The sequence below is a fragment of the Ornithodoros turicata genome, chromosome 9, assembly GCF_037126465.1.
Source record: "Ornithodoros turicata isolate Travis chromosome 9, ASM3712646v1, whole genome shotgun sequence".
In the NCBI taxonomy this organism is placed as follows: domain Eukaryota; kingdom Metazoa; phylum Arthropoda; class Arachnida; order Ixodida; family Argasidae; genus Ornithodoros; species Ornithodoros turicata.
Genome location: NC_088209.1, coordinates 18,003,728 through 18,016,456, shown reverse-complemented (window position 1 = coordinate 18,016,456; position 12,729 = coordinate 18,003,728). Strand labels below are relative to the sequence as shown.

The following is a 12,729-nucleotide window of genomic DNA, read 5'->3' as shown; positions in this document are numbered from 1 at the left end:
TTTTAGGGTAACACCTGTAAGGTAAGGCCCTTTTTTACCACCCGATTTGCATCATCATCGCTTAGGGTAAAACCTGAATATATTAACTTGGCAAAGTGCCAAACACTCAGCACTGTTGTTCCACGTGTTTTTTTTTTTTTTGTCATTGTTCTTTCTTCATGAAGCTTGAGAATAATTAGTTGCAAAAAACACTTTTTATTTTCTTCCCGGGAATCTACTCTCCCACACTGTGTCGCCCGACTTTACCCTGTTTCACAGCTCCTGAAACAGCACCTGGATTTTATTCCCAAAATTTTCAAAAAACACAAAACCCAAAAACACAAGGTCCTATACATAATGTTCATCTCAGTATAGTCCTTTATTTTGCACACTTGTACCAAGCTTATAAGGCAGCCCACATTCACAATGTACTCCTTTTTTTTTCATCTAGGTTCTTGTTCATGATCGAACACGTAATGCCCCTCTGCATGGCTATTTCCTGGGTGTACTCCGTGGCCATGTTGGTTCAAAACGTGGTCTACGAGAAAGAGAAGAGGTTAAAAGAAGTATGTCAAAGTGGACATATCTATAGTTAGGGCCTCACTTTTTCGGGTTTTATTTTTGGCCAAATTCGGTGGGTAAATATCGGGTGATATTTTTCATTTGAAAATTCGGGTGTATTCGGGTTAAATCCTGTTACGGCATATTCTGTCGTCAGGAATTCGGGTGTATTCGGGTGATTTTTTTTGGTTTAGTAAAAATTTGTCTTAACATGGAACTAATGTTTAGCAATGTTATCAAACTTTATTTTAATGCACGCTTATGAGTGTGCCACACGACCCGGATGTTTTCGGGTAGATTCGGGTTAAACCCGAATTTTGCAGATTTCGTTCGGGGGGTAAATATCGTGTGGATACGGGTTTAACCCTAAAAAGTCAGGCCCTATCTATAGTCTGTAAAGCTCTGCACGGGATCATTGGAAACTCCCTTTCTTCTTCCAGGTAATGAAAACCATGGGTCTCAACAGTGCTGTTCATTGGCTGGCATGGTTCATAAGCAGCTTCGTACAGATGACGATAACGGCAGCAATTCTCACGGCTCTGTTGAAGAGTGGCCGAGTGCTTACCTACAGCAACCCTTTCATATTCTTTCTAGTCTTGGAGACCTTTGTTATTGCCAACATCACATTTTCGTAAGTAGTGCAGAGATTGCCTTCCTCTCACAATGTTGTTACTACTATGCTCATTTACAACATACACATGTGATCATAGTTGTTACATGACATAATGCCCTAAGTCACTCTTGTCACGGTGCAGTCCCAAGTCACACAACAAAAGATAGTGATGTTTTTGTAGCGATCGTGCATAAAGGCAAGTACGTATGTGCCAGCAGCAGTTGACTTTTTCGTGGAAACAGCCACATCCTTCCTGAATTCACTATACATTGGTGTTGAGCACCAATGTGCAATTAAGGGATTAATGAGGTTAATGGGATAAATAATTTAAGGGTTTGCATCCTTCGAAGTATTTGATTTTCGTGAAGCTCGGTAGATACACTATAAATATAATGTGTAATGTGGTACTGGGGGCATTCAGCGTGTAATTTCTGATTGCCTACTAAAAAGCATGAAGAACAAGAAAGAGAACTCGCTGAGTTCAACATGGCTTAAACTACATTTCCAAACCATTTCCACCACTATTGAGGTATTTGAGGCATAGCAGTACATCATTTTTTTGCAAACACAAAAGGCAGCTAGTCGGTCTGTTGCCTTAAACATCTTAAATGCAAAGGAAGATGTACCAACACCGTCTCATGAACTGAGGACACATATTAACCCCCTGTCCACTGCTGCTTCCTGTTGCTCCATCTGTCCACATCTGTACGCCACCTCATAGACACAGTTACTTCATGGCACTGGCACAGAATTAAAAAACACATGTTATTGTCTTGAAATGAAATCTGTGACTTGCCAGTAGAAAAATGAACATGAACGCATCCACACAATGGTGGCTGCAATCCCTCCGCAAATGAAACTTGCTATCCAGATGAGCATTGTGCATACTGTGATCATGCCTTTGAGGAGTAAATTACTTGTGTCGCAAGTGAGTGTAGCCACAAATAGCCACTTTCATTTATACTGTTCTTGTTGATCTGTCAGGTTTTTAGTGAGCGTGCTGTACTCTAAAGCAAAACTGGCAGCAGCGTGTGCGGGCATCATCTATTTTCTGTCTTACGTACCATACATGTATATTGCTGTACGAGAGGAGGCGGCCCATGACAACATTCCTGCATGGCTTAAGACACTGGCTGTAAGTTTCTCCGTGGCTGGAATCGGCTGCTCATTCATTTGTGCCTCTCTCTTTGTGTGTACCGTAAAAGTAACTGCACATGGAACATATTTTCATGCTTCGGGGGTAGGTTTGACAGGGTGTCTACCAACTTGGAAAACCGGAATTTGTCAGGGAATTTTGATGTGATTGGAAAAGTCGGGGGTTGTCAGGGAAGTTACAAAAAAGCAGTTGAAGTCGGGGGAAAAATTGCAGACAAGTGCTGTGAATCGAGTGTGCAGCGAATCGCGAGTGCCGATTAGGGGTTGATAAGCTACACCACAGCAACGTTGCTGGGAGTAACAGTTCGCCAATACAACAAGCTCAGAGACAGAAAAGTAGAGCAGCCTCACTAATACTCAGTAAGCGACCTGTTTTTTGAGGGATTTTTATGAAAACATAGCAGCGGGCTCTGACTTCCCTTGTGTTTTGGTCAGGGAGTTCGCTTGAAATACTCAGTGAAAACCTGGAAAAGTCAGGGAACGTGAAGGCTGCAGTTTGGTAGGCACATTGGTTTGTGTTGAAAAACGTTTCACGGGAACTTGAATTCGTTCAAGACGTGGGCTCATATTTCTCGGTCACCCCAGGAGTCCACCCCCAGATCAGGCTGGAATTACTAATGATTCAGAGACCAGTTATTAATAAAGCAGCGTTGTATTTGGTATTATAACTCCACATTTTCACATTCTTGCTTCAATCATACACCCCTGTCACATGGGCAGTCTTCAATGATCATTGAAGCCAATGGCTATTGAACTAGCATTGAACATGCACCTAGCGCCACCAAGCGTGTGACGTGTGAACATCTCAAACTGCATTGGGTCTAGTGCTCCCTGACAAGTTGACACACCAAATGCTTGGCGGCGCTACTCGCATATTCAATGGCCGTTGCTTTCAATGATCATTGAAGACTGCCCATGTGACAAGGGTATAAAGTGGCTGTGGCCACGATGTCCATATTTAGTGTCTAATACCTCTGTCAGACAGGCACATATAAGGCCTTTAAGACCACAGCTTTTAAGACTAAGGCATTAAGAAAAGGCCATGGATGAAATACGGCCTTAAACCCTGGGGGGCTGCAAGACGGCATCCGTGAAGGCGTTTTGTCGATGATGTCTACACCGATAAACACATCTGTGAACGTTGGAAGGAATGTAGTGAAATCACATTTGTTCTGGCTATGAGCACTCGCTAATTACTGATGAGATAAAATGAGAAGCAAAGTGCAAAAATTCAGCAGAATAACTAAAGGCGTTGACCACAAAAAACATTGGCAGAACACTACGTCTTATAAAAACATTCTATTTCGAATTGAAGGAAATCTGCGCCATCTTGTTCATGGTGTTTAGTAACAACGCTTCGGCAGTTTTAGGTGAACGCCGTAAGCTGTCTTGCGGGAAGTCCATTACCTCAGTTTCAATGACAGATTTCCACCTCCGTTTCATCGCAACGGCTGTATCGCTGACTGTCTGGCAAGGATTGAATGACCGTATGCACTTAAGGCTGTAGCTGTTACGGCTATAAGTGCACCCGTCTGACACGGGTATAATACCCCAATCAGATGGCACACCTTAAGGCCGTAAATGGAATAGCCACAAGAAAGGCTGTAGTTAACGACTAATTCGAAGGATGCTCCACACAGCAGTCATGGAAGGCCTTTATCATTCCAGGGATCATTTCATAAATGCGTGTGGCAGATGTGTTGCCATAATGTCGCCTGGTTTTCATGCTAGCACAATGGCTGCTGTAGAGAGCATCCCATTTCCTTTTGCCTTCGAGAGTAGGCAGTTTGGAGGCAACTGAGTTTCGTGGACTCTCTGTACGTATTCCCCTGAAGGCCTTATTGCCGCTCTCTGGCATGGCCTTTATCACAGTTTCTGTTTACGGCCTTCGTAGTTGAAGAACGTAAGTATTCCCATCTGACAGGGGTATAACACCGTAAATGGTGCATCCAATTCACATCTACACCGCAAATTTCTCGCGCACGCGAAAAACGAGACAAATAGTTCCACACAAGAAAAGAGAGAGAGTGAGATAGACTACGTTCTTTGGTAATGGGGCAGAGAAATGATTGGTGGAGCAGCGTGCTGTATTTGGGGAGCATTACATGAACATCCATCCCAACCGAATTTGTTTCAGTCTCTGCTGTCAACAACTGCATTTGGGCTTGGAGCCAAATACTTTGCCTTCTACGAGGAAGTGGGAGCTGGCGTGCAATGGTCCAACTTGGGAGTGTCTCCCCTGGAGGATGACTCCTTCAGCTTAGCCCATGTTGCAAGCATGATGCTAGCTGATGCTCTTCTCTATTCTTTCTTGGTGTGGTACATCGAGAATGTTCATCCAGGTAGGAACAAGCATTAGTCATTCAGAACATTCCAAAATTCAGCGGCAACCATGACTTTTCTTTTTTGGAAAGCTCTGAATGTAAAAATGACATGAAAAATAAATGAAAATTTTTGTGCACCCCTAGTTTAGCACTAACAATTACAAAACAAAAAATTGTGTGATTTGCGCACCGGTATTTTCGCGCCCGCAGATATCTGGCACACACGTCTTTGCAACCGTGGCGATTGCTTTTCTCGACACAGTCGGTGCTACCTAAGTTATTGCAGTGCTTTTGTTTGATTTGTGCACACTTTCGGGTGATGGTCCACTGACGCGATGGACTATACTGTCACTTGAACTACAACACGCGGAAAGAAACGCTGGACAAACACACTACGATAAACCTTACAGCGCAACATGACAAAGTTGCCGAACGTAGCGTGCTTTCGGTTGTCAAGTGCAACTAGCAGCTTCTTCCAGCAGCGTCGCAGCATCTCGACGTATTTCATTTAATTTCATTTTTATTACCCTCAAGCGCAATGGCACCGGTAGATCAGCGGTAGTGGGCCGGCATTTTGCCTCCCGACTGTCGGCGGTTGCACTTTATTTGGGTACAGGTTGGGACAAAAGTTTACGGAACACGCGAGTGACGTACTTTTTCCTCAGTGCGACACCCTAGCGGCTGCCGGAAGAGGGTGAGTTCACTGTTTCGGAGGGGTGGAAGGGTGCGCTATTAGCGACACACAGCGGTAGCTTGTACTTCCCAGGAACGCATAGCGACACTGGAACCATTACTGTGTGTGGTGGTTCCACGACACTGGAACCACCACTTGCGCAATGCAGCGATGACGTCAATATCGGCTCTGTCGAGAGCCTATATGACTGTCATATACTAAAATTTTAAAGTTTTGCGTCGTTTGAACATCATGACGAACTTTCCCGCGCAACTTGCGCACCCCTTACTTTTTACTAACTTTTTTGGGAGAAAATTTTTTGCAAATTATGCGAGTAAATACGTTGTAGTCGGTTTTTGGAACAGAATGAGGGTGCTTGCTCCGAATTTATCGTCTATTGCGATGAAGTATTTGTCAATTCCTATAGACTCTGTAGACGTCGAAAGAGCAGGTATGAAATGATCGTAGGCGACAGACGGGCAGTCGCTGTCAGAGGAGAACGAAAGATATCATGTAATGGTGAGCCACAACGGTGCTTTGAATCTGTAAGTTTATAAAACATTTTTTTCCCCCACGTTATCCAAGAAAATAAAGTGTTTCCCGTTTGAAGCAGCTGTTGATTCACTCTGTAGCAGAAAAATCGCGAAATTTACGATTTGGTGCTGCGGAATTTTGAATTTGCCGCAGCAGAAAACCAGGGGCCTTAACCGAGATGCAAGAAAGTGCAAGAATGTTGACACTTGTTCTTGCTTTTCTGTCGCAGGGTCGTACGGTCTCCCAAAGCCTTGGTACTTCCCGTTGACTCAGAGCTACTGGTTAGGTGGTAGTCGTCCCGATGGAGAATCAGGCCTCCTCTGCTCCTTCTGGCACAAGCTGCTAGGCCAGCATCAGAGTCCTGCAGATTTCCAATCAAGTGAAGAAGAGCAAGCGTGTGCACTTGAGGGACGAGCGCACAGTAGGTCTCTTTGATTTGTCTGCAATCGCTATACTACTACTGGATACCTCCTCGATGGCGCCATGAGCGTGCAGCACTGGTTACTGCAATTCAAGTGCATACTTCAAGCACCACAATTGCATTAAAGTGCATGCAGACAAGCTATGACTTCAACACTGGTGCTTCACGTTAGCTTCCAAAACGAATAAGCGGGTACAGATGCCTTATTGCCACTGTTCTGCTTCTTGTGCCGCAAGCCATTGGACGCGTTTGAGCATGGCAACATTGACTTGTGTACCAGGGTCCCAGACAGGACTTGCATACTCCAAAGTGTGCCTGACTAGGATTCCCTGGTTTTATGAATGTGCCATCCAGAACAAAACACTTTCCCTTCCTCATCCCAGACCTCGATTTACTAACCCCTCTATTTATGAATAAGGCCTTGCGTTTTAAGGTTAAACCCGCTATAACCTGTTTTTACCCCTATTTGCATCATCATCACTTGGGGTAAAACCTGAAAATGAACTTGCCAAAGTGCAAAGTCAGCCATCAGTGCAGGCACTGGAGAATGCTGGCATTCTGACGATCATTAAATTAAACTTTACAGTAGAATTTCGATGATAAGAACCTCAGGGGGCAGCAGAAAAAAATTAGTATCATCGGAAATTCATATCAAAAGAATTAAACCAGAATAAAGATTGAGGCAAGGAATAGACAGTGACTGTTCATTTTCCATTACTGTCAGTGAAAGAGGTCAGCCGTAACACTTTTGTGTCTTCGTTTTTGGCCAATGCTGCCGAAATTCACGAGATGATTCAAAAGACCCAGCACGTGCTTTCCACCCATGAGTCACGCAACGGTGTCGTAAAGTGAGCTTCTCTTAAAGCATGCAGGCGGTAGGTGAAGCTGACTTACGGAATGGTGATGCAATTATATTGCCAAATGTCTTGATATGGTCCCTCCACATGTTCTGGTTGCTGTTTTCCTAAGTCAGTGCGACATCACACAGCTACGCCGTTTATTGTTGCGAGAGGGGGGAAAAGGTCAAAACAGAGATAGGGTGATAAGGTTCCCCCCTTTGATCCCTTTGATCCCTTTGATAATCCCTTTGACCTTATCTCCTCCGCCACCTCCAAAGGGAGAGTCATTGCTTGCATTGCTTAAAGAGACCATGAAAGGATATTTGAGAAGCCCACGATCATTTTTAAGTTGTTTCCCTGTGCTAAAGCATTCACTCTGTGAAATATGAAGTTGAAAATGGTTCAAATAGCGAAGATATTCCATATTAACCACGGACGTGAACGGCAGCTGCTACGGCCCGCCTCCGAGGCGAACTGGCCGTGACATCATACACGGAACATGTTGCCGATTCGTGGATGGGCTTTTGCGAGCAAACAGCGAAAATTTCAAACAAACTTGCATACTTCGCCATGAAATATGTTTTAATTTGACCTGGAGCTAAGATCGTATCTAATCGTTGGCACAGACCCCTACAAGAAGTGTAATGTAGCCGTTGATTGTAAGCAGAGTTACCGGAGCACGTTTTCCTCTCCGAGCTGCTTCTTCGTCAGAAAATGTCTCTGTCGGGGGGCCTTTTGGGAGCTGCTGTGTACGGAACGATTCCTAGACACTGTGTTTCGCCATATTTCTACTAGTTACGACGGCAGATATATGACATCACTGCTGTCCAAACCGAAACCATGCGCCCACGTGGTCCTGCAGGGTGTGTGATCCCGGTCGTCCACAATTGGCTGAAAGGACTGGACGTTGATGACGGAAGCCTCCATTGAAAGGATGTATCCAGGGCTCACGCCCCGCTATTTTGGAGTGGTAACTGCACCCCCGGTGCACTGAATACAGTTAAAAGTTGATATGTGCATTATAGTGAGGGATCCTGAGAACCGTTTCCGGCAGAGTACTCGAAATTCGCAAAAATCATTTCATGGTCCCTTTAAACGTGTGCAATCGAAGAGACCTGGTAAGTTACACTCCTGACATCAGCAGAAAAATTTATATGAAATTAGATATAATTAGATAAAACAAAATAAAACCTTTCCCCGTGCTTTCGTTTCAGTGGACAGTGGGTATTTCGAGCCTGACCCAGCAGAGCTGCCATTGGGTGTTTGCATTGACAACCTAGTAAAGGTAATGGACACTTAAGCGCTCAGAATGGCCGTGCAGCCATAAGTGATTTTTAGAACTCGGTCAATTAATGTTTCGTTTCATGTGGTCACTAGGTATACAAAGATGGAGATAAGCTGGCAGTGAACCGACTGAGCTTGAATTTGTACGAGGGACAGATAACTTCGTTTTTGGGTCACAATGGAGCTGGAAAAACCACTACAATGTAAGAACACTACCTTTGTTGTTCAAACAGAACCCTCACTTTTAAACACCACGTATTATACCAGAAGGTGTACACATAAGCAGGATGTGACGGCATACACCACTTGTCCAATTCCCTGTTTTGTGTAACCGCGCTCTTGAAGCAGAACTTGAGCACATAGGATCTAAAGATCAGAGCACATAAGATCATAAAGCCAATCATTGCACAGAAAAAGACGTACCGCTATCATTCCTGACTTGTGGGAAATGCAGACATCTTTAATAACCGTTCACATAATTGCACAAGTAAAGCCTGAAGGTGTAGGGTTTAACCCGAATCGTCTCCAGGTTTGCACCCCGAATTGAAGGTTGACACTTTAGGGTGAAACCTGATTTGTAACCTGGCAAATTGAACTAACTGAAACATCCTGTAGGATTGCACAGTAGGTGGTCTGACAGCAAGCACAATTCACTCTTTGTACCAAACCAGTATGTACAGCTTCTTCTCCCCGAAATTTCTCCCCGAATTTAGCATGCTGGAAGTTTCCATCCGAATTCGCATGAATTTAGAGCACATATATTTACTTCCCCGATCCCCCCAAATTTGGAAAAAAATATTTTCCAAAAACTTCAGGCTCTATGCACAAGTGTTCCTCAATTGCGTATGCTTCTCATTTCCAACAAATTGAGGGAGGGAACAGTGTGATTCGGGATGATTGTTTTGGCTAGGAGTGTGTTTTTCAGTGAAGTTCTTCTCTTAAGGTGCTGTGAGACAAACTTGTTACCTTCCCTCTTTTTTTTTTTTTATTTAAATATCTACGATTCAGTTAGCATATTATTCTGTTCAATTTCGATTGAACTGAAAGTTAACAATGTTCATACAAGTCTATCACAGACATGGAGAAATTATGAAATAAGATAACGCCGATAAAGATATGATAACGATAAGGTGTTAACAATAAACAGGCCTTTCCTCCCTCACATAACCAACTGCTGCTTGCAGGTCTATCTTGACAGGACTTTTTCCTCCTACTTCTGGTTACGCCACAATCTACGGACGGGACATACGCACTGAGATGGATATCATCCGCCAAAGCATGGGAATGTGTCCGCAGCACAACGTGCTCTTTGACGAGTCAGTATTCCGTCGCACATTGTCCTTGTACACGCGCTTAATAATTTCCAAACTTTCACGTCAGGCTTACGGTGGAGGAGCACTTGTGGTTCTACGCCCGTCTGAAGGACACCCCAGACAGCAGCATACGGGACGAGATGGACAGGTTATGAACTATTTAAGCTTTTGTCACACGCAGAATTTTTTAATGTACAGTGGCGAACAAAAAACTTACGGAACACGCTCCGGCGCATTCCTTCCTCAGAGCGACCACGCTAGCAGCGAATGGTACCATACGAACTTACAAAAGTAGGCACATGCTTGTAAGTCCCATACGGGTCTGATACGGTACGGTACGGGACTGATACGGTACGGTACGGGTCTGATATGGGTCCAGTACGGGTCTGATACGGTACTGTACGGGTCTGAAAGGATTGTGCCGTAGTGTGTTCCGTAAAGTTTTGCCCAGCACAGTGTGTTGATTTTAAACAAAAGAGTACGGCTTTCTTACAGGATGATCCAAGATTTGAGCCTACCTCTGAAAAGGCATAGCAAGGTCGACTCATTGTCAGGGGGCATGAAACGGAAGCTGTCGGTAGCCATAGCATTCGTTGGCGGTTCGCACGTCGTCATTCTTGACGAGCCGACAGCAGGTGTCGATCCCTACTCGAGACGTGCCATTTGGGACCTGATCCTAAAGTACAAAAAAGGTAAAGTGTATTTGTGGCGTGCATAAATATGTGTAATCTTTGACCCTTACGTGCAGATCGTACGATTCTGCTATCAACACACCACATGGACGAGGCAGACGTCCTGGGTGATCGCATCGCCGTCATTTCGCATGGCCAGTTGAGATGCTGTGGTACTTCACTCTTCCTGAAAAACAATCTTGGAGAGGGCTACCATTTGATACTCGTCAAGAAACCAACCCAAAACAGCATGACAAGCAATAATCAAACCCTGTGTAAGTTATGCTTACGTTCTTTCCTGATTGATGGCCCATTTTGCCAACAAAATTACCCAAAATGAAAGGTAAAATTTCAAAAAAACTACCTTAAGGTCACCAGAGAACATCAAACTCTCTTTATGGTGTCACAGAACTTTTTCATGGCATCAGTATCTGTTTTCAACACCCTTGCATCACACTATTCAACTTTTCTCGAAAATTGCATCTGACATGCCATGTATTCATTCAGTTATTCAAACGTCTTCACAGTAGGCATATTCAATGCTGCATGTTTCGACATAATTGCAGGATGCCCACGTTTATGGACGTATTATCGACATACTTCTTGATGTATCACATTTGTTAATGTGGAATTGAATAATTCAATAATATATATGTATATATATATATATAATTCAATAATTCAATTCATAATGCAGATTGCATGGAAGGTGCAGTGAGTGCATTCATCAAGAAACATGTGCCCACGGCAGTGCTAGTGTGGGAGTCTCAACACGAACTTCATTACATTCTCCCGTTGGCTGAGTTGAAGCGCGGCAGTTTTGAGAAGCTGTTTTCAGCCTTGGAGACCAGCCTGGAGAGGCTGGGCATTTCCAGCTATGGCATCAAAAATACTACGTTGGAAGAGGTATTCCTCAAGGTAGCCCAGGAGGCCGGCCACTCTGAAGACGAAAGTAAGCCTTGCATCATGTATACTATACAGGGTGTTTCACCTGACGTGATAAAAAATTCTAACTGGCAGTGTACTCGCCGGAGGACTGTGAGACTTTTGGCAGTTATCTTCTGCAAAACTGTTGCCGCCATTGAGGAACGCTTTGGACAATTTTTAAATTGCAAGAAATTTATTATTTTCAAGTGAACTTCGAAAATTGCCAAGCGGACCTCACATTTTTTTTACAGAAATATGAAGTCCGTCACGCGCATCCGCTGACCCAACAAAAGCTATGCACAATATTGCAACAGAAGTAGTCGAAAAAAATCAGTAAAAATTCTGTTTTAGCCCCGCCTGCTCGATTTCACAAAGAAGCGCATGCGAAATGTGTGTCTAGAGGAGGAAGTGTCCCCACCTTCATTTGTTTTGCCTTCTTTGTGATTAGACGGTTGTTTTGTTTTCTGTGCGATAAGATGGTCGTCACAAGCATCAGGGTCAAACCGGGGGAAAGAAAGGTAAAACAAGAGACGAGAACGCTTCCTCCTCACCCCGCACCTTCCGTGCGTTCTTCTTTGCGACAATCCAGCAGACGGGCACCAAGGAGTGTTTTCGTGAAGAGGGGGAGAAGGCTTCTTGACAAACACCTCCCAACAGTTTATTTGATAGTGGCTCTCAAACTGCTCAGCCAGCAGTTGCTGCGTTATTCCTACCACTGTAGCAAGCTGTACATGATGACTGAGAACATTGCCTTACACAAAACGTCACCTTGTCACCTTATCACTCCCTGCCGGTGCCCTTGGAACCACTCCCCATCATTTTCCATCACCACCAATAATACATTCCGATTGTCGCAACTTAAGGGAATATATTTTGTAAGATGCCACATTTGCAAAGGGAGATTCAGAAGATATTTTTCTTTTTTGCAAATGCTGAAAACCTGATACTCTAGTCATGTTAGACATACAGAGGGCATATTGTGATTGTAAGCTGGTGCCAATGCAGGATGTGCAGAACCTGCAAAGAGGCCAAAGGTTGTTTCTTCAGCGAAACGCTGCCGCTCGGAGGAGAAACAGCCTCTGACGGATTTTGGGTGCCCACTAAATGATCTGTCAGGTACTACTGGACACGGAGATGACAGAAACTCGGAACACCACAATGGATTTGCAAACACAGGTACATCCGTGATTTATTGCATTGTAGTTTGTGCAACTTTTTGGATGCATGCTTTGCTCCATTTCTTGGCTGTTTGCAAAAGTTCAGTCATTCGCTGTGAGACAAACACGAGGCATTAAAAAATGTCGGTTTTAGTTTTGCTGAACTAATCGGTGCTAAAAAAGTGAAACACCTAGCAACAAAGTTTAGTTGTTTAAATGATGTGACGTAACACTTAAGAGTCTGCCAGTCATGACTTCTGGTGCCAAATAATTTGTAT

General features: G+C 44.0%; 1 protein-coding gene across 2 annotated transcripts in view; it reads left to right on the top strand.

Annotated features, from left to right (window-relative positions):
- LOC135368256 (ATP-binding cassette sub-family A member 2-like) overlaps positions 1-12,729 on the top strand; it is a 57,180-nt gene that overhangs the window by 19,455 nt on the left and 24,996 nt on the right. For both annotated transcript variants that reach the window (XM_064601419.1, XM_064601418.1), the window contains exons 18-30: positions 431-545; positions 981-1,171; positions 2,138-2,288; positions 4,446-4,650; positions 6,069-6,260; positions 8,314-8,384; positions 8,477-8,586; positions 9,568-9,699; positions 9,764-9,844; positions 10,192-10,388; positions 10,445-10,642; positions 11,065-11,319; positions 12,300-12,470. In XM_064601419.1, the coding sequence (XP_064457489.1) occupies positions 431-545; positions 981-1,171; positions 2,138-2,288; positions 4,446-4,650; positions 6,069-6,260; positions 8,314-8,384; positions 8,477-8,586; positions 9,568-9,699; positions 9,764-9,844; positions 10,192-10,388; positions 10,445-10,642; positions 11,065-11,319; positions 12,300-12,470 (2,069 nt within the window). The remainder of the gene's footprint in view (positions 1-430; positions 546-980; positions 1,172-2,137; positions 2,289-4,445; positions 4,651-6,068; positions 6,261-8,313; positions 8,385-8,476; positions 8,587-9,567; positions 9,700-9,763; positions 9,845-10,191; positions 10,389-10,444; positions 10,643-11,064; positions 11,320-12,299; positions 12,471-12,729) is intronic.